General features: G+C 37.6%; 1 protein-coding gene across 6 annotated transcripts in view; it reads right to left on the bottom strand.

Moving 5' to 3' along the window:
• Positions 1-22449, bottom strand: part of PSD3 (pleckstrin and Sec7 domain containing 3) — a gene marked incomplete at its 5' end in the record, with an annotated part of 582691 nt that overhangs the window by 314455 nt on the left and 245787 nt on the right. For 5 of the 6 annotated variants that reach the window (XM_082863887.1, XM_082863881.1, XM_082863882.1 and 2 more), the window contains 3 exons: positions 964-1076; positions 3040-3120; positions 3226-3420. In XM_082863887.1, coding sequence (XP_082720013.1) covers positions 964-1076; positions 3040-3120; positions 3226-3420 — 389 coding nt within the window. Of the gene's footprint in view, positions 1-963; positions 1077-2790; positions 2875-3039; positions 3121-3225; positions 3421-22449 lie in introns of those variants that run through there. The other variant, XM_082863885.1, reaches the window with a different exon arrangement.

The raw sequence follows: 22449 nt of genomic DNA, 5'->3' as shown, positions 1-22449 counted from the left end.
TCAGTTAATTTAGCTGCAGCCTTCAGGGCAGAGGCAGCAGGAGCAATCACTTTAGTCAATATAAAGTACACTGACACAATGTTAATTGGCAATACGGAAGCTAAGAGATAATTATAATTTCTAGTGCATCTAGTCTCAGTGATTTATTCCAGAACTTGTAAGTTTATGAAAGATACTCCAATTGTAAGTGAAAATGCTTGACTTCAAACCCTGAAAACTTTGCTTTATTATAAGAATTGAAACGGAGAAATGACCTATCTTCATAGGGTATATCAAAAATTAAATAGTTTAAAGTTGCTTTTTAAAATAGTGAATACAAATATAGACCATTAAAATCATAAACCAGAGTCAGTGGTCAGTGCTGTAATAATGAATGTCCAAAAAAAGCACCAGAGACACACCACAAACTCCAGTGAGATTTGCAAATGTTTCCAAAACTAACCATAAAACTATACATGCCCTTCATCAAGAAGCTTAGAGATCAGGTGTATAGGAAGGAGAAAGAAGAAAACTAGCATTTCACTTATTACAATGTACACTGACATAAAATCTCAGTGACAAACCATGAGCAATTTAAAGAAAGTATACTGTCATACTATGGAACTGGAAAATGGAGTAAAAGTAACTAAAACAAGAGTAAAGAATATCATGCAGCCATTAAACATCATGGCTTTTAAAGAATATTTGATAACATGAGAAAATGCTCACAATGAAAGGGAAAGACAGTAGGAAACAAAACTCTGTAATGATTCCAATTTGACATAAAATATTGTACAAATAGACTAGAAGGAAGTAAATCAAACTGTTAGTAACAGTTATCTCTAGGTAATTAGAGATAACTAGGTGATTTTCATTTTCTTCTGTATAAGTTTCCATATTTTCCATAATAAAATGTAACCTTCACACATTGAGGAAAATAGCCCTTGTTATAAGAAAGAAATTCAAGCATTTCCATCAGATTACCTTGTGAAGCAATGGTATCTGGGTTACAATAAAAATATCTATTGGAGAAGTGTACTAAAACTCTCTCTCGTTCTTGGGTTTCTCCCACAAGAGAAAATGCTTTAAAGAAATACCTAAAAAAGAATTAAGGGGGAAAAGGTGAATTTTTAGAAAATGTTACCATACTCTCTATGTTTGATAGTTAAAAGTTAATTCATTTAAACATAAGAAATTAACAATAAAAAGTAAGATATTCTATAGTTATTTTTTAAAAATCACTTACTAGATGGCCATTCAATATAAATTTATATTGATGTTTATATTATAGGAACTGTCAATATAAAAGATGACAGAGCAATAACATGGTGGCCAATACATCAAAAAAAGCCTTGGGAAGGTGGATGATTTCCACATATGTTAAGTGTCAAGTAGCCATTTTAAAAGATCAGTCAGATAAAAACTAAAGAACACAAGTCTGGATGCATAACCATGTAGGCTATGTTTTAAACTTTTTTTTTTTTTTAATTTTTTGGCCATGCCACGCAGCATGTGGATCTTAGTTCCCCAACCAGGGATCAAACCCACGCCTCCTGCACTGGCAGTGCGGAGTCTTAACCACTGAACCGCCAGGGAAGTCCCCTGTAGACTATGTTTTAAAGCTTGACAAAGATCACAGGTTTTTGTCATTTTGTTACTTGACTGTAATCACCACCGACCCACTATTAAAATTACAATTATATTGTCTTATGCACAGTAGATTTCTTTTTTATTATTATTCAAACAGAAAGTTGCAAAAATTATAATGATCCGCATCAGTTCACTCAGTCCCATGTTATTTTTTTTTTCATCTTGAACTTTTGTTAGCACTTTTAGGAATTCATCAGTTTTCCATTAGCACAGTAGATTTCTGTTAATTTTATTTTGCCTATTATCACCACCATATATTATTAACTTGCTACATGAGGAAGAAATTGGAAAATAAAACCCTAATTTATTTCTTAAATTAGGAATACCAATCTAGATCAGAGTCACTGAGAGTACTGTCTATTATAGATATATCCAGGACCCTCACTTGACAAAGTAGATGCATTTACCTAAACATGAGATGGGAAGGAAAAAATCATTTAAAATGCCCTAAGAAATCTTACTTTTGAAAGAAACATACAATAAAACATATTTCAATGATGAAAGTGTTGCTGTCTTCCTTATCTGTAGTTAATCTAAATTATGTTGATCTAACTTTAATTTTTCTTAACTTTTTTTTATAAACCATATGAGAGAGTAAAGCAAAAATACAGATCCCTCCCCCACCCTTACCTGTTTTCATTGACAAACCTATGAGTACCCTTGATTCACGCAAAGAGCCAGAGACTAACTCACTGCTGTGCATTCTAACGGAACATCCTCCCTTCACCTCCCAGGCCTCAGTTTCCTGATTTGTAACACTAGAGCATTACACAGATGATCTCAGAATTCCTCCAGGCTGTGACACGTTATAAAGTTTATAAGATTAAATGCTTACTGGGTTTTACCTTCAGCTGCGCTTAGAAATTTATACTATGGTATCGTGTGAGACATGAGGGTCAGTGTGTTTCCAACACCTTCACTTGAACAGATCAGCAAAAAGTGCTACTGTCTGAAACAGTTTTACAGATACTTTCTGCTGATTATTATGTTGATATTCATTTTTATCCCATTCATTAGTTAATTCCAAAGTACTGTCTTAAAGGGCTATTTGGCTATTGTAAAAAATGATTAGGGAAAATCTAATTCTACAGTCTGTAAACTGTGCCTTTTTAAGGCATTCAAAAACCAGATTCCCACAGATTCCATTTCTCCAAGACTTACTTTGCCACCATTCTTTACTAGGTCGTCTATTTGGTGCAGGATATGAGTTCATGTGTGATTTCATAAAAACAATATATTTTTCCCACTTTCCACCATGTTTAATATCTGTAATACAATCTGAGCTAAGATCACAAAGTAACTGTGGGTTTAAAAAAATAAAAATCAGATTTTAGCTTCAGCACATTATTTTCTCTTCTCAGAATTAATTATTTAGAAGCAAAGAAGAACAGAAGTGATGTTTAATCATACCTGAGAGACTGATCCAGTGTCATTCCTGTAAAATCAAAAAACTTCAAATATTCTTCCGCAACTAGTTTGCTAAATTCATTGCTATAAGAAAACAGAATAGACTTGGTTATTAAAATTGAAGCCATCAGAACACACACATACCCCTACAAGGATACACTCAGACACCATCCTTGGAATGGGACATACTTCTTGCCTAGGTGCTTTGCCACATCCGATCTTTTGAATCTGTCTAGTTGATAAAGACGTTTGGCCAACCTTTTGGCTGCTTCTACGTTGCTGCTGGTACCATTACTGAGACTTCCTGAGGTTTCCTTTTCCAGAATTTCAGTACTCCCCATTTCAGAATGAGCCTCTAGCAGTGCTGTTTTCATCCCAGCATTGCTGTGAGAATTGATAAAGAAGGAAACAAAAGAATAGAAAAGATTGTTCTTGTGTGGCAAAAAGGAAAGTAGCTAATGAAATTATCACAATATTGTAGAACAAATGAAAAAACTATTTTAAATGATAGCACCTTATGCTTAATTATTCATAAAAATATTTTCAGTTGCTATATTTTAACATACTAGAGAAGTGATTACTTAAACCCTAGATGAGCAGTTCTCAAACCTTTTGGTCTCAGGACGTTTATATTCTTGAAAGTATAGAGAACTCCAAAGACCTCTATGTATGTAGGTTATATCTAGTGATATTCACTGCATGAGTAATTAAAACAGAAAAATTTAAATATTCATTTAAAAATAATAAATCCATTTCATGAATATAAATAATACATTTTTATTAAAAAGAACTATATTTTCCAAAACAATAACATAATATTTAATGAGATAAGCAACAGTGATTTACATCTTTTACAAATTTCTTTAATGCCTGGCACACTAGAAGACAGCTGGATTCTCACAGCCATTTCTACATTCACTCAGTAATAATACATCATTTTGGTTGAAAGCATTAAGAAAATCTGGCCTCACAGAAATATTTAGTTAGAAAAATAGGGAGCATTTTAATATCCTTAATTGTGGATATTCTTTTTTCATATGATGATGCCAAAATAAAACAAGTGGTAGTCTCTTAAAAGTTAGCTGCAATATAGAATCTAAACTTGTATCAATGAACTTTCTGTACTCATATTAAAAACGTCTCACATGGGCTTCCCTGGTGGCACAGCGGTTGAGAGTCTGCCTGCCCATGCAGGGGACACGGGTTCGAGCCCTGGTCTGGGAGGATCCCACATGCTGCAGAGCAACTGGGCCCGTGAGCCACAACTACTGAGCCTGCACATCTGGAGCTCGTGCTCCACAACAAGAGAGGCCGCGACAGTGAGAGGCCCGCGCACCGCGATGAAGAGTGGCCCCCACTCGCCGCAACTAGAGAGAGCCTGCGTGCAGCAATGAAGATCCACCACAGCCAAAAATAAATAAATAAATAAATTAATTAATTAAAAAAAAAAAGTCTCACACTTTGAATGCATCTTACCCAGGCATGATTCTGCCACATGAACTGGTCACTTGCAAAATATCTGTTGACACATTTTATTATTTTAAAAAATAACATTTATTAATGTCACCACTAATATCCTCAGAAAAGTCTTTAAGTACTGGGAAGCTGCCAAACTTTTGGTAGTAGATACAAGTTTTCCAAAATTCTAATTTTGATTGAAACTTAAGTATTACCATTGGCAACAAAAATTGATGGTTGTTTTCCTTAAAGTAATTAAGTAACTCTATTTGCAAGAAAATGTTTGCCAAAACCACAGTTTGTCAGACTTTGAAGGAAAATGGCATTTCCATGAAAAAAGCAACTAGTTTATAGCTCACAACTCAAACTACATGAGTGCTGTTCCTAGACAGCGCTTCATGCATATTTTCCATTTCATTGCATGTGAAATTAAAAAGGCAGGTACCCAAGTGTTGAAAAGCAATTAATTGGTACTGCTTTATCAAGGACATCTTTAGGTGAAACTGCCCTTTATTTTTATTTTGAATGCATGGCAATGAAGAATGTAACAACTAGAACAGTTTGGTGCTACTACCTTGATTTGTGCTAAGGCCCCCACCATTGCTTTTGTACCATCAGTGTGTATCAACACAGTGAAAAAGGAAAACAATGCTGCACTGTTATTAAAAAAATAATTTTGACCTCACAAACCCATTGAAAGGGTCTCAGGAAGCCGCACAACCACACTGTGAGAACCTCTGCTCTAGCCAGGTGCTGCAGCATGCATCTGTAACACTAAAACCAATAACACTGTGATTTCCAGACCTTCCTTTGGACTTCTAACAGAACAAAGCTATGTTCATGGTAAACTACTTGTTATTAAGTAGGCTTCCAACACACTTACTGTAGACTGTAAAGCAGACATAGAATTTTTCTGCAATGAACCAGAGAGTAAATATTTCAGACTTGCAGGCCACATAAGGACCCTGGTCACACATGCTTCTTTGTTTTTGTTGTTTTTTCACAACCTTTAAAAATGTAAAAGCCATTCCAGGCTACACTGAATCCTAGTCTGCAGGCCCTTGCCCTATCCCATAGCTCTTTAACTTGGCCTGAATTGTAAGTAGAGAACAATTTATTGTCTAAACGAGGACACTCTGAAAAGGAAACAGGGATGATAAAATCATTAAATATGTAGTTATAATTGTTACAAGGTAAAAAAAAAAAAAAGCATTACCAATAAAAAAAATAGTTGTAAACTTATAAAAATCATTACAGCAAAGTGAAGACATTTTTAAACAGAACTGCTTAATCTCTATTTTGTCACTTGTTCTACCTAACTTACAATTTCCCATTTCCCACTGATCCACCAACTAAGTGGTAGCCTGGCAGCTTCACTATCACTCAGTGCAGCTGGGCTACTGCACAACCAGCTGGTGCACCAAGGAGCGCCTGGGGGCTGCAGAGTCCCCGGAGTCCCCAACCACTGCCAGACTCTAGCAGCCCCTCTCCAAGCTCACTTATCAGCAAGCACTGCACAAGCTATCTCTGAAAGGAGCTTTAAGGGGAGGGAAAAGGGAGAGAGAGTATCCCACATAATCTTTTAGACTCAACTATGTGAAATTTCTGTTCAATGCACACGTCAACTCACGCATTCCAGATGAGACTGTGGAGAAGCGGGAAGTACAAAGTGGAGGGTTACAAACCCATGCTGACTTATTCTACTGCAACTATTAATGATAATACTTCATTTTTTTAAAGTCAAAGTCAAATGCTAAACCATAGTCAACACCAAGACAACAGACACAAACCGGAACTGACGCAGGCAAACCAAGATGTTTGGTAACCCTCCCTAAGCAATCAGCCACCTTAAACAATTTTCCAAAAGAAATACCCACCAATTAAAATAAATTGCTTCATTATGATGAATTCTTCACGTAAATACATTTAAATTTTTTTCATCTTAAACTTTACTTTATAAAGTTCACATTACCAGCCAGTTTTGTGAAATTTACGCTATCAGAAAACTGAATATTTAATTTTTATATACAGCAAACCTGTAAGTAAATTCATAGAGGACACTTCTTTTAAAGGTCAGCTCACACTTTTGTGTTTTCCTAAATAAGTGGTGAAAATGTAAAATATTTACTCTAAGAACTAGTTGAGTTACAGTCAAGTAGTTTTTATAATTATGAAAAGAAAATCCCTGGAGTTGTGCTCCCGCGCATTCTCTTACTCTGCATATTAGCTATTGTGTAGAAAAAACAATGTCAAAGAAAGGATTTTCTTCTCAATTAAACTGCTACTTAGCATTGTTCACTTCTCAGGGCAAATTCACGGCATGTATTTAATCACTCCATAAAAAAAAGTAATTGTACCACATACATAGTACTGCAAAGATGTTGTTCAAATACAACAGACTTACCCTAACGACATTGTATTTTTTAAATGCGGTATTGATTCCTATTCCTTATGTTTCTCATTCCGCATGTTTGCTGCCTCTTTCTCCTATCCTGCCCAGTCTATTTCACCTCATTTTCCTCACATTCACCAGAAGGAGGTAATTTAAAAATGTGTATGGATCAGACTTCTCTGGATCGTCTTGAGAAAACCTTCAGTAAAAAGGAAAATAAGGAATAAAATGAAGATAAATACTTCCATTCCTAGATGGCTTCATTCTGCCCCATTCACAATTTATGAAAGAACATGAACAAGAACAGAGATTGCCCCTTTTAAGTCAGAAAGCCTGGCGGTATGATGGCAATACCAACTCACCAGCAGTACGACAGACACCAAGAACCCATATCTTGGAGGAAAGGGTGCGCCTGGGCCATGCTTCCTCTCACAAGCCCCTTCCCAGGACTCTTCATCCCCCATCTCCACTGTCTGCTGGTCCACTAGGGCTTCCAAGGACCTGGCTCCCTGTGAGGTCATTTGACTATGACCTCACACTCTCGCAAGTGTTTACTCTTGGGGTTTCTGTATGTTTTTACAGTACTAATAAAAACAGAAGCCAGAACACAGGGTCCACTGTATACCAAGAGCATACACACCAATGGCAGCTCTGCCTTGTTCACACTTGATAAAGCAAACTGGATGACCCCTCTCAGCAGGAGGGACACCCCCATTTTGTTTCCTGGAATACACAAGACATTGTCCATCTAGTCTGCTGAGTGTTAGATGCTTCCAATAGTTTGAATTTTCCCTTCTTTTCTACAGTTCCACTTTTCTTCTTGATCAAGTAACTTAAATCTCCTAAGGTGAAATCCTTACCAGTCACTTAAATATAGAAGAGACTTCCCAAAAGCTTCTCCCTGTGATATATATAAATGCTTCACTAAGGCCTATACCTCACACCTCCAAACATATGTGGTTACACTCTATCATCAATATCATCAAAAGAAGGATCAGATCACTGAGTCTGACCACCAAGCCTTTTCATAACCTTTTTATCATACTGATTACTGCGTTTTCCAAAAAAAATTAATAGGACACCCAGTTAAATCAGAATTTCAAATAAACAAAAAACAGTTTTTAGTGAAAGTATGTCTCAAAAATTGCATGGGGCATACTGACACTAAAAAAATTATTCACTATTTATCTAAAATTCAAATTTAACTGGGCATCCTGACTTTATCTGGTAACCCTATCTCCCGAATGCTTGTTCTCGATCAGACTCCTTCTGGGTTTGTTTCAACTTGCTTCTGTGATTTAACTTTTATTCCTACTATTTTTCTATTGTCTTATCAAGATCTTCTCTCAATTGACTACGATCTGCTGATTCTTCCCTAATGTCCTTCAAATACAAAAGGAAAACCCTCTTTTCTCTGTATTTTCACCCTTCCTTCCCAGCCTGCATACTGCCACCATGGATGTGATAAAACGTCTCCTTCACAAATATCCTACACAAGGTAAAAGCCCATGCTCTGCCGCATGTCGTTAAGGCCCTTCACAAGCCAACCCCAACTGCCCGTTTAGACTGGTCACCTCCATCGTCTTCATGCTTGGGCTGCACAGAGATGTAAGCTGTGCTCTTACACCCCTTTCCCACGTCCTTCCCTTTGCTGCTCCGGTCACCCCCACCCTAAAATCCTGGGGTTCCCAAAAATTCTGCAAACTCAATGATCCTACAAGAACCCAAGTGAAATAACAGCTTTTCTAAGACTCGTACTCCAACCCCCCCGGCTGCATTCTCAGAGCACCTGGATATTACAGCTCTGCTTTTTTAAAGTCCCACCTCTCTCACCTACCACTATCTTAAACTTCACTTTGTATCCACATCAGAAGAGTAGGCTGAGGTTATTCAACAGCCATCTGTTGAAAGAACGCAGAACTGAGCAAGCAGCTGTTTCCACTTCCTTTGAGGTCTTCTGCGTTCTGCCAGCAATGACATGCGGCACTAACTTTCTGGTTCAGTATAACCGATCCTGAAAAGTTCTAAGGAGACTGACATCAGCAGAGGGTACCAGATACACTGTCTTAGTTCATATTTTCTTTGAATTTAAATTTTTTAAATGTCTTTAAATTTTTATTTAATTGTGGTAATAAAACTAGGATAAAAAAATAAACTAGGCTAAGGTGCGTGCCCTGCATTTAGAAAACAACCACAGTCACCTAGTTCAATTTCATACATAAGCTAGTCAGAGGCAAGTCAGAAGAATCCCAAAGAGGGCGAGGAAACAACTCCAGTCACAAGTGGAATAAAAGGACTGGAAGGGAGCACTATGACCCGGCTGCCATTCTGCAAGCTGAGGATGCAGTCACAGAGGCCTGAAACCAGCAGACCCAGGGAAGCCAGAATGAAGTCAGTCAAGAAGATCTCTAAGTACAACACCGTAAGTGAGATACACTTAAAACCCAGAAGCATAAATCGCCTCTAAGAAAGGAAAGGAAATCTTCTTGGCCACCATTATCTATGGCCTTTATGTCTCAGGCAGAGTAGAGATAGCACCTAATCTAATCTTTTAAAAACATATTCCTTTTATCAAAACTTTTTAAAAATTATTTTATTTTATTTTTCATTGAAGCATAGTTGTATTAGTTTCAGGTATATGACAAAATGATTCAGTAATACATACGTATATAACTATCCTTTTTCAGATTCTTTTCCCTTATAGGTTATTACAAAATATTGAGTATAGTTCCTTGTGCTATACAGTAGGTCCTTCTTGGTTATCTTTTTTATATATAGTAGTATGTATATGTTAACCCGAAACTCCTAATTTCTCTCTCTCCACCTCTTCCCCTTTGGTAACCCTGAGTTTGCTTTCTACAGCTGTAAGTCTATTTCTGTTTTGTATATTAAGTTCATTTGTACCACTTTTTTTTTAATATCCACATATAAGCGATACCATACAATACTTGTCTTTGTTTGGCTTACTTTACTTAGTATGATAATCTCTAGGTCCATCCATGTTGGTGCAAATGGTATTATTTCATTCTTTCTTATGACTGAGTAATATTCCATTGTTTATATACACCACATCTTCTTTATCCACTGCTCTGTCGATGGGCATTTAGGTTGCTTCCATGTCTTGGCTATTGTAAACAGTGCTGCAATGAACACTGGGGTGCACGTGGCTTTTTGAATTATGGTTTTCTCTGGATATATGTCACTGAGTGGGACTGCAGGATATGGTAGTTCTATTTATAGTTTTTTAAGGAACCTCCATACTGTTCTCCATAGTGGCTGTACCAATTTACACTCCCACCAACAATGTAAGAGGGTTCCTTTTTCTCCACACCCTCTTCAGCATTATTTGTAGACTTTTTGATGATGGCCATTCTGATCAGTGTGGAGTGATACATCATTGCAGTTTTGATTTGCATTTCTCTAATAATTAGCAATGCTGAGCACCTTTTTGTGTGCCTCTGGGCCATCTGTATGTCTTCTTGGGAGAAACGTCTATTTAGACCTTCTGCCCATTTTTGTATTGGGTTGTTGGTTTTTTGATATTGAGCTGCATGAGCTGCTTGTATATTCTGGAGATTAAGCCCTTGTTGGTCACATTGTTTGCAAATATTTTCTCCCATTCCATAGGTTGTTTTTTTGTTTTGTTTATGGTTTCCTTTGCTGTGCAAAAGCTTCTAAGTTTAATTAGGTCCCATTTGTTTACTTTTGTTTTTATTTCCGTTACTCTAGGAGATGGATCCAAAAAGATATACTGCTGCAATTTACGTCAAAGAGTGTTCTGTGTACTTTTTCCACTAGGAGTTTTATAGCATCAAGTCTTACATTTAGATCTTTAATCCATTTTGAGTTTATCGTTGTATATGGTGTTAGGAAGTGTTCTAATTTCCTTCTTTTACATGTAGCTGTCCAGTTTTCCCAGCACCACTTATTGAAGAGACTGTCTTTTCTCTGTTGTATATTCTTGCCTCCTTTGTCATAGATTAATTGACCATAGATGTGTGGGTTTATTTCTGAGCTCTCTAATCTGTTCCATTGATCTATGTTTCTGTTTTTGTGCCAGTACCATACTGTCTTGATTACTATGTAGTATAGTCTGAAGTCAGAGACCCTGATTCTTCCAGCTCTTTTTTTCTTTCTCAAGATTGCTTTGGTTATTTGAGGTCTTTTGTGTTTCCATACAAATTTTTAAATTTTTTGCTCTAGTTCTGTGAAAAATGCCATTGGTAATTTGTAGGGATTGCACTGAACTTTAGATTGCCTTGGGTAATATAGTCATTTTGACAATATTGATTCTTCCGATCCAAGAACACAGTATATCTTTCCATCTGTTTGTATCATCTTTGATTTCTTTCATCAGTGTCTTATAGTTTTCAGAGTACAGGTCTTTTTCCTCCTTAGGTAGGTTTATTCCTAGGTATTTTATTCTTTTTGATGCAAAGGTAAATGGGATTGTTTCCTTAATTTCTCTTTCTGATCTTTCATTGTTAATGTATAGAAATGCAACAGGTTTCTGTGTATTAATTTTGTATCCTGCAACTTTACCGAATTCATTGATGAGCTCTAGCAGTTTTCTACACCTAATCTTGAGGGAAACGTAAATGAGGTTATTCAGAACAGCTACAGCACCTCCAGTGGTGCCATTTACCTAATAGTATCTAATACTGGTTAAGCCTGGGAGTAGTGCTTTCTAGAGATTGTCTCAGGCAGAGTGTTGGCCTGACACAGGCCTCAGCACTCTTCTTACCTCAGGAAGAAGAAGGAATGTATACCAGGGGGAGGGGGAGGGAGAGAGGGGGTGGGAGAAGAGGGAGAGGGAGGGGGTGAGAGGGATAAGAAGAGAGGAGGGGAGCTAGAGAAAGAGAGAGCAGAGAGTGTGCAAGCATATGGGGAAAAACAGGAGACAGACGAGAAAAACCCTGAGTTTGATTCAAAGACTGGAAGACATGATAAGTATAAAGTGCCCACAGTATACCCAGGCAGAGCTACCTGTGGGAACTCAGTACAGGCACAGCAGTTGCCCACACACTGATGGGTGCCCTCACAGGGTGAGAGTCTATATGACCAAGGAACTCTGAAATGTGCCACCCTAAAAAGTATAGCAGAGTATTCATCTGAATAAAACTCCATTACAGTGAAAGAATTAGGAGGTCCCCTTAATTTATTAATGAGATTCTCCAGGCAAGCACTCAGTTTGCCAGTAAGGAACAACTATAAATTTAGAAGATGCTAAAAGCGAGTATCTGTTGAAAAGCTCCAGTTAGACTGCCAAGTTCAAACATGGGTTCCATCAGCCACCAGTTGTGGGTAAGTTCATTATTCTCCGTGAGCCTCAGTTTGTTCATCTACAGAATGGAAAGAACGAAGTGCTATGGAGATTAAATGAGAAGATCTGTGTAAATGCTTAGGGAAGAGTCTGGCACACAGTAAACAATAAATGTCAGCTGCCATCACCAGACCCATTTTCATCACTACACCACCCCTTGCACCACTAAGATTACTACTTGGTTATTTGGATGATCAGGCGAGATCAGCATTTTATTAAATGTAAACTGCTATTAGTAATCATATACAAATGTTAGCTCTCAGTATGAATGAATACTTGATTTTTCTAAAGAAAACTGCCTCAAATGAACACATTTTTGATGTTTATATAGAATAGATTTCTCTAGATGGGACTGCATCTTACCTACAAATGATTTCAGGGCCCTTATAAGAGAAGCATAAACAAAACCTAATAATCAAAACTCAGCACAGAGGCCAAAATTCAGTCTTTACCAATGATGAATTTTAGTAAGCGTCACCTAGAAGGTCTGCCTCCTCAGGGAACCTTTCACCTCACTCAGTTTTCTCAGTCCTGCCTTCAGTGTTCCAGAAGAGGGCACCTGTGTGCGAGGCAGTGTACAGAGACCAACCAAGCTCACCAACGGAATGAGACAGGCTGAACGTGCCTTAGTAGCACTAATTTCCAGGAAACAATTGGACTCATCACCCTTCTACAGGTTCAGACTCCTCTGGGCATGATCCAGAAGACGGGGGTTTTCACTTTTTTGCTTTTTGGGGTTGTTTTGTTTTTCTATACTAGGCTGCAGCTTTTCTGGGCCAGCTCTCAAATAAGCATGTAATACCTGCAATACTATCAACTTTAATACAAGCACATTATAAAAATTTGAAATGAATCATTTGCAAAGCAACTATTTCTAAATACTGAGCGTGAAAACTGAGGAGAAAAAAAATGATGCAAAAACATTTACATGTTCACTCTTTGCACAGACGCTTCTTTGTGCAAAGTGGGATCAATGAATCCCAATTCCAGTGGGCAGGAAAGGAAGAGTGAATCATTTGCAGATAGACTAACTTGTTTTCCTGAGATACTCTTAAAATGTCATTGGAATTCTGAGTTTACAACTTTCATGAGAAACAGCTTTTGGCTATGTTGCTTCACTGCCTTGATATGGCATTAAAAATTTCTGATAACACCATATCACTCTCCACCCTGACAAAAGAAAATAAAGGGGCAACTGCATTCCACTCCCTTGTAAACTAATCAGTAGATGGTCTGAAGCTGATCATCTCCTTTAATAATGTGATTAAAATACACTGCACAGGGAGGCAGAGCCAAGATGGCAGCGTGGGAAGACACGGCGTTGGAGTCTCCCCACAACTAGGGCACCTGCCGGCCATTGGGGGGGACTGTGACGACCAAGGAGATGGGGGAACCCCCAAGTGAACCAGTAGGAGGTAGGGGGGACTGAGTGGGGGAGAAGTGGAGGCCAGACAGGATCGGCACCCCTGAGGCTGGGAAGATCAGGAGAGGCAGGGGGGAGGGACCCTCCGGGAGGAGTAGGAGAGGAGTGGAGGGCGATCTTCTGGCCCAGTCGGGCCAGAGAGCCGGCTGATCTCCCAGGCTGATCCCCTGCCCTCCAAAGCCCCTTCAGGCCGCATGGGTCCCTGGGGCACAGGAGGGAGGCTGGGGAGATCAGAAGAGGCAGGCGGGAGGAACCATCCAGGACAGGAGGAGCAGGAGAGGAGGGCGTTTGCCCCCCCGACTCAAGCCCAGGAGGCCTGCTGGGCTCCCAGGTGGGGTCCCCTGCCCTCTGAGACCAGGGGTGGGGGGCATGCCTGGGCCCTTTCTGTTCCTTGAGCCTAAGCCCCACCCCCCACAGCCCCCAGGGCCTTTTCCAGCCCTGTGGGTCCTGAGCATAGGCCCCGCCCACCACCCAAACCTTGCCCTTGCTTAGGCACCACCCTCCACAGCCAAGGCCTTTTCCCATTTTTTTTTCTTTTCCCTCCTCCTCTTTTTTACTATTGTGGTACTGATGTACCTTCCAGTTGTTGATTCATCTATATTTTTAATTTTATATTCTTTTCAATATATCTGTTAGTTTCCTAGTCTAATTTTATCTTCTACTTTGTTATTGTTCTCTTTTTTGCCACCCCACGCGGCTTGCGGGATCTTGGTTCATGAGCTGGGCCTGGGCCGAAGCTCCTGCAGTGGGAGCTCCAAGTCTGAACCACTGGAGTAACAGAGAACCTCAGACCGCAGGGAATATTCATCGGAGTGAGGTCTCCAGGAGATCCTCATCTTAGCACCCAGACCAAGTTCTACCCAATAGCTTACAAACTCCAGCGTTGGAAGCCTCAGGTCAAGCAACCAGTAAGACAGGAATGCAATACTATTCATTAAAAAAAAAAAAAAAAGGAAAAAAAATGAGATGGCAAAAAAGTGTGTAACAGATGAAGGAGCAAGATAAAAACGTACAAGACCAAATAAATGAAGAGGAAATAGGCAATCTACCTGAAAAAGAATTCAGAGTGATGATAGTAAAAATGATCCAGAATCTCAGAAATAGAATGGAGGCATGGATTGAGAAAATACAAGAAATGTTTAACATTTTAGAAGAACTAAACAAAAAACAAACAGAGATGAACAACACAATAACTGAAGTGAAAACTACATTAGAAGGAATCAATAACAGAATAACTGAGGCAGAAGAAGAAATAAGTGAGCTGGAAGACAAAATGGTGGAAATAAGTGCCAAGGAGCAGAATAAAGAAAAAAGAATTGAAGACAACCTCAGAGACCTCTGGGACAACACTAAACACACCAACATTCGAATTATAGGGGTCCCAGAAGAAGAAGAGAAAAAGAAAGGGTCTGAGAAAATATTTGAAGAGATTACAGTCGAAAACTTCCCTAACACGGGAAAGGAAATAGTCACCCAAGTCCAGGAAGCACAGAGTCCCATACAGGATAAACCCTAGGAAAAACACACCAAGACACATATTAATCAAACTAACAAAATTCAAAGAAAAAAACATTAAAAGCAGCAAGGAAAAAACAAAAAATAACACACAAAGGAATCCCTATAAGGTCATCAGATGATTTTTCAGTGGAAACTCTGCAGGCCAGAAGGCAGTGGCAGGATATACTTAAAGTGATGAAAGAGAAAAACCCACAACCAAGATTACTCTACCCAGCAAAGATCTCTTTCAGATTACACAGAGAAGTCAAAAGCTTTTCAGACAAGCAAAAGCTAAGAGAAATCAGCACCACCAAACCAGCTTTACAACAAATGCTAAAGAAACTTCTCTAGGCGGGAAACATGAGAGAAGAAAAAGACCTGCAAAAACAAACCAAAAACAATTAAGAAATGGTAATAGGAACCTGCATATCAATAACCACCTTGACCATAAATGGATTAAATGCCCCAATCGAAAGACACAGACTTGTTGAATGGATACAAAAACAAGACCCAAATATATGCTGTGTACAAGAGACTCACTTCAGACCTGAAAGTGACACATACAGACTGAAAGTGAAGGGATGGAAAAAGATATTCCATGCAAATGGAAATCAAAAGAAAGCTGGAGCAGCAATACTTGTATCAGATAAAATAGATTTTAAAATAAAGACTCTTACAAGACATAAGGAGGGACACTACATAATGATCAAATGATCAGTCCAAGAAGAAGATGTGACAATTAAAAATGTTTATGCACCCAACACAGGAGCACCTCAATACATAAGGCAAATGCTAACAACCATGAAAGGGGAAATCGACAGTAACACACTAATAGTAGGGGACTTTATCACCCCACTTACACCAATGGAAAAATCATCCAAACAGAAAATAAATAAGGAAACACAAGCTTTAAATGACACAACAGACCAGATAGATTTAATTGATATTTATAGAACATTCCACCCAAAAGTGGCAGAATACACTTTCTTCTCGAGCGCACATGGAACATTCTCCAGGATGGATCACATCTTGGGTCAAAAATCAAGACTCACTAAATTTAAGAAAATTGAAATCATATCAAGCACCTTTTCTGACCACAACACTATGAGATTGGAAACCACTTACAGGAAAAAAACTGTAAAAAACACAAATACATGGAGGCTAAACAGTGCACTACTAAATAACCAAGAGATCACTGAAGAAATCAAAGAAGAAATTAAAAAATACAAAGAAACAAATGACAATGAACACACAACCCAAAACCCATGGGACGCAGCAAAAAACAGTTCTAAGAGGGCAGTTTATAGCAATTCAATCTCACCTCAAGAAACAAGAAAAATCTCAAATAAACAATCTAACCCTACACTTAAAACAACAAGAGAAAGAAGAACAAAGAAAACCCAAAGTCAGTAGAAGGAAAGAAATCATAAAGATCAGAGTAGAAATGAATGAAATAGAAATGAAGAAAACAACAGCAAAGATCAATAAAACTAAAAGCTGGTTCTTTGAGAAGATAAGCAAAATTGATAAACCCTTAGCCAGACTGATCAAGAAAAAAACGGAGGGGATGCAAATCAATAAAATTAGAAATGAAAAAGGAGAAATCACAACTGACACTGCAGAAATGCAAAGGATTATGAGACTACTACAAACAACTATATGGCAATAAAATGGACAACCATGAAGAAATGGACAAATTCTTGGAAAGGTATAATTTTCCAATGCTGAACCTGGAAGAATTAGAAAATATAAACAGACCTATCATAAGTAATGAAATTCAAACTGTAATTAAAAGTCTTCCAACAAACAAAAGTCCAAGACCAGAGGGCTTCACAGGCAAATTCTATCAAACATTTACAGAAGAGTTGACCCCAATTCTTCTCAAACCCTTTCAAGAAACTGCAAAGGGAGAAACACTCCCAAATTCATTCTACAAAGCCACCATCACCCTGATACCAAAACCAGAAAAAGATATCACAAAAAAAGAAAATTATAGACCAATATCACTGATGAACATAGATGCAAAAATCCTCAACAAAACACTACAAACAGAATCCAACAGCACATTAAAGGGATCATACAGAATGATCAAGTGGGGTTTATCCCAGGGATACAAGGATTCTTCAATATAAGCAAATCAATCAATGTGATACACCACATTAACAAATTAAGGAGTAAAAACCATATGAGCATCTCAATAGATGCAGAAAAAGCTTTTGACAAAATTCAACACTCATTTATGACAAAAACTCTCCAGAAAATGGGCATAGAGGGAACTTATCTCAACATAATAAAGGCCATATATGACAAACCCACAGCAAGTGTCATATTCAATGGTGAAAAACTGAAAGCATTTCCACTAAGATCAGGAACAGGTCAAGGATGTCCACTCTTGCCGCTCTTATTCAACATAGTTTTGGAAGTCCTAGCCACAGCAATCAAAGAAGAAAAAGAAATAAAAGGAATACAAATTGGAAAAGAAGTAAAACTGTCACTGTTTGCCGATGACATGATACTATACATAGAAAATCCTAAAGATGCCACCAGAAAACTACTAGAACTACTAAATGAATTCAGTAAGGTTGCAGGATACAAAATTAGTACACAGAAGTCTCTGGCATTGCTATACACCAACAATGAAAAATCAGAAAGAGAAATTAAGGAAACATTGCATTTACCACTGCAACAAAAAGAATAAAATACCTAGAAATAAACCTGCCTAAGGAGGCGAAAGACTAGTATTCAGAAAACTATAAAACACTGATGAAAGAAATCAAAGATGACATAAACAGATGGAGAAATATACCATGTTCTTGGACTGGAAGAATCAACATTGTGAAAATGACTATACAACCCAAAGCAATCTACAGATTCAATGCAATCTCTCTCAAACTACCAATGGCATTCTTCACAGAATCAGAACAAAAAGTTTTGCAATTTGTATGGAAACACAAAAGACCCCGAATTGCCAAAGCAATCTTGAGAAAGAAAAACGGAGTTGGAGGAATCAGGCTCCCCAACTTCAAACTATACCACAAAGCTACAGTAATCAAGACTGTATGGTACTGGCACAAAAAGAGAAATAGAGATCAATGGTACAGGATAGAATGCCCAGAGATAAACCCACACACATATGGGCACCTAATTTACAACACAGGAGGCAAGAACACACAATGGAGAAAAGACAGCCTCTTCAATAAGTGGTGCTTGGAAAATGGACAGTTACATGTACAAGAATGAAATTAGAACACTCCCTAACACCATACACAAAAATAAACTCCAAATGGATTAAAGACCTAAATGTAAGACCAGACACTATAAAACTCTTAGAGGAAAACATAGGAAAAACATTCTTTGACATAAACCACAGCAAGATCTTTTTTCACCCACCTCCTAGAATAACAAAAATAAAAACAAAAATAAACAAATGGGACCTAATTAAACTTAAAAGCTTTCGCACAGCAAAGGAAACCATAAGCAAGACTAAAAGACAACTCTCAGAATGGGAGAAAATATTTGCAAACAAATCAACGGACAAAGGATTAATCTCCCAACTATACAAAGAGCTCATGGAGCTCAATATCAAAAAAAAACAAACAACCCAATTAAAAAATGGGCAGAAAACCTAAATAGACATTTTACCAAAGGAGACATACAGATGGCCAAGAGGTACATGAAAAGTTGCTCAACTTCACTAATTATTAGAGAAATGCAAATCAAAACTACAATGAGGTATCACCTCACGCCAGTCAGAATGGCATTATCAAAAAATCTAAAAACAATAAATGCTGGAAAGGGTGTGGTGAAAAGGGAACCCTCCTGCACTGCTGGTGGAAATGTAAATTGATACAGCCACTATGTAAAACAGTATGGAGGTTCCTTAAAAAACTAAAAATAGAACTACCATACAACCCAGCAATCCCACTACTGGGCATATACCCTGAGAAAACCATAATTCAAAAAGAGACATGTATCACAGTGTTCACTGCAGCACTATTTACAATAGCCAGGATATGGAAGCAACCTAAGTGTCCATCGACAGATAAATGGATAAAGAAGATGTGGCACATATATACAATGGAATATTCCTCAGTCATGAAAAGAAACGAAAATGAGTTATTTGTAGTAAGGTGGATGCACCTAGAGTCTGTCATACAGAGTGAAGTAAGTCAGAAAGAGATAAACAAATACCGTATGCTAGCACATATATATGGAATCTAAAAAAAAAAAGAAAATGGTACTGATGATCTTAGCTGCAGGGCAGGAATAAAGAGGAGGACATAAAGAATGGACCTGAGGACATGGGGTGAGAGGGGGAAGGTGGGGCGAAGTGAGAATAGCATCAACATATATACACTACCGAATGTTATCTGGTTGCCAGCAGCAGCATAGCACAGGGAGATCGGCTAGGTGCTTTGTGATGACCTAGAGGGATGGGATAGGGAAGGTGGGAGGGAGGCTCAAGAGGGAGGGGATATGGGGACGTGTGTATGCATATGGCTGATTTGCTTTGTTGTGCAACAGAAACTAACACAGTATTGTGAAGCAATTATACTCCAATAAAGATCTATTAAAAAAAATACACTGCACACTCACACTCTTCAGGAAACAAAACAGTCTGAATTTAGACAACACACCCGTATTTCTACACAGAAAAACACTTCTTATCCAGGCCAAGATATCACATCCCTTCCTGTCTCTCCAAATTCAAGTTATCTGATTTTACAATATTTTATTTAAAGGAAGGTATAATTTATTATTCATAAGTAAATAAATAAACCAATCAGTCAATCAATCAATCATCAACTCACCAAAAACCTCCCTCCTCTGAATGAGGCAGAAGAAAGGAGGTGCTACTTGGCCTCACAACACATGAAGAAGGACATTCTGTAAAAGGCTCTAACTGCAAGAGCCCAGCAATCTCCCTGCTGGGGTTCAGAAAGGACACTCTTATTGCTTAATTCAATACAACTATTATCAAGAAAGTTTAATACCCTTAGGCAGAATACTCACTATAGCACAGAATGAGATCAAGTCTACCTTCCAAAGGAAATTTATAGAAAGAAACATCAGATATTAAAAATTTTATTTTATTGAAGTATAATTTATTTACAATGCTGTGTTAATTCCTCCTGTATAGCAAAGTGATTCAGTTACATATATATACATTCTGTTTCATATTATTTTCCATTATGGTTTATCACGGGTTTTTAAAGTTAAAAAATTGCCTGGGCTAGCTCCTCTTTGCTTTTTCTCTCTGAAATTCCTACCAAATAAAAAGAGAGGAACAGACAGATAAGTAATAGTCACATACAATTCCTATATAAGAAAACTAATGACAATGTCTGTTTTGGTGTAATGCTTATAACAACATTATTCCTTAGAGACTCACATTTTAATCTATCATTTTAAAAGTCATTCAAAAAGAATAAATTCCCAAACAGCCATCTGAAGAATTAATACACGCCTTATTATTACTGGTTAAATCCTAATTATCTAGTTTTTTTCTGGTTTCTTACAGGTTTTTTTTTTGCATGTGTGATTATCTGATACTTGAAAATAATCAGTTTTCTATCACTAGGGTTATATTATTGAGGAAAAGTTATGGCTAAAAAATAATGGTTTTACAGTACCATATTCTGGCCCTTCCTACCCCTACGGAGAAAAAATGCTTAATTTCAACTTAAAAAATATAAAGCACTGAATTACCTTTAATCAGATCTCAAACCGTCTTCCAATTATTTATATTAAATAAGTATAATAAATATAATATAATAAATATAAATAAATATAATAAATGGATTGTTCCATACATTTTAGAATGCAATGAATAATTTTTATGCAAAAATTTCTCTTCTGTCCACATTTGTGCTGAGTTGAATTAGTATTAGTATATATTCACTGGGCATCAGAAGCTGGGCAACAGAAGGTGGTCCAGGACTGGCCAGCGAGGGAATGTTTGAACTCTGACCAACATAATTGTCAACAGATACTCTACAAAGTAGATAATCCTTCCATAGATAATGACTACTAAGTTAATATTGTAAGCAGTTTGCTACATAGTGTCATATCAAGAGTTGGTGTACCTACTCCATTCTTGTGAATCCCTGTTTCCTCCAGAACACAGGTCAAGATGCACCCAAGCCGGTCTGGGATAGCTGGCCTCTTCTACCTCACAAGCAGTAGCCAAAGAGTTAGAAGACAGATCCTAATTCCAGTTGAGTGTGTGTGTGTGTGTTGTTGTTGTTTTTCTTAATCTACCCCTGCTAGAGGTCTCAACTTAGAACTTACTTCTTTTTAATTTAATTTGCTTAAGAATAGCAATCATTAGGAATAAACAAGTAAAAATTAACTCATTAAACTTAAGTATTCTACCCCTAAACTAAATATTACAAGTGCTCAAAAGTATACTTGTAAACACGAAGTTAGTTTGGCCACATACCTCTGCCCCTCGCATGTCAAGGTTCTAAACAACATTATCCAGCCAGAGAACCATATGGGTTCCACTCTCCTCTGTTCTCTCTTCTAACTGTTCCATCTTGTGAAGAACAAGAGGCTTTATGGATACTTTCTGTGGTTAGATATCATCCAGTTTTTACCATCTCTATTAGTGCTTTCTGCCCTCTCTTCAAATTCTTACAAATACCTGTTTCCACTGTCCCATCCGTGCCCAGCTTGGCTGCACCTCTCTGGTGCACTCAGAACTGCACATCAGCCCCCAGGCCCCTGTCCTGCTGGCACATCCGCCTCGTGCCTTATAGTAAAATAATGATGGCACGAAATTCTTTATTTTTTATTCCCTCTGTTTTAGACAAGACTAGAGTTTTTTTGAAGTCCTGGTTTTTACAGTTAATTCTAGAAGTTTATGGCCAACTCCTGAAACATCACCATTCAAAAGGTCACAGACACTCTCTAACCAATGTCTTTTACAATAATATTTTTAAGTTTATCTAATATTTTTAAAGCTTTGCTATATCCCAGTGCACCAAGAAAACATTTAAGATAATTAGTATTAAAACTTTCCTTCTCCAATTTCAAGAAAACACAATCATACCAAGTTCCAAAATGCTAAACTTTAAAATTATGGGTAAATATTCCTTGTGAGAAAAATTACAAAGTAAAGGGAGGTTACATGAATTTAAGACCAGTATTTATAATCAATACCTAATAAAATCGAATGAAAACTCTTGATTTTTCTCTAACAAAATTGAATGTTAATCTGGAGGGCTGCGTGTAAATTAATGAAGTTAGAACACTCCTTCACACCATACACAAAAATAAACTCAAAACGGCTTAAAGACTTAAATAAAAGACATGACA

This window comes from Leucopleurus acutus (assembly GCF_964270905.1).
Source record: "Leucopleurus acutus genome assembly, chromosome: 21".
Taxonomy (NCBI): Eukaryota; Metazoa; Chordata; class Mammalia; order Artiodactyla; family Delphinidae; genus Leucopleurus; species Leucopleurus acutus.
This window is presented reverse-complemented; position numbering and strand designations above follow the sequence as displayed.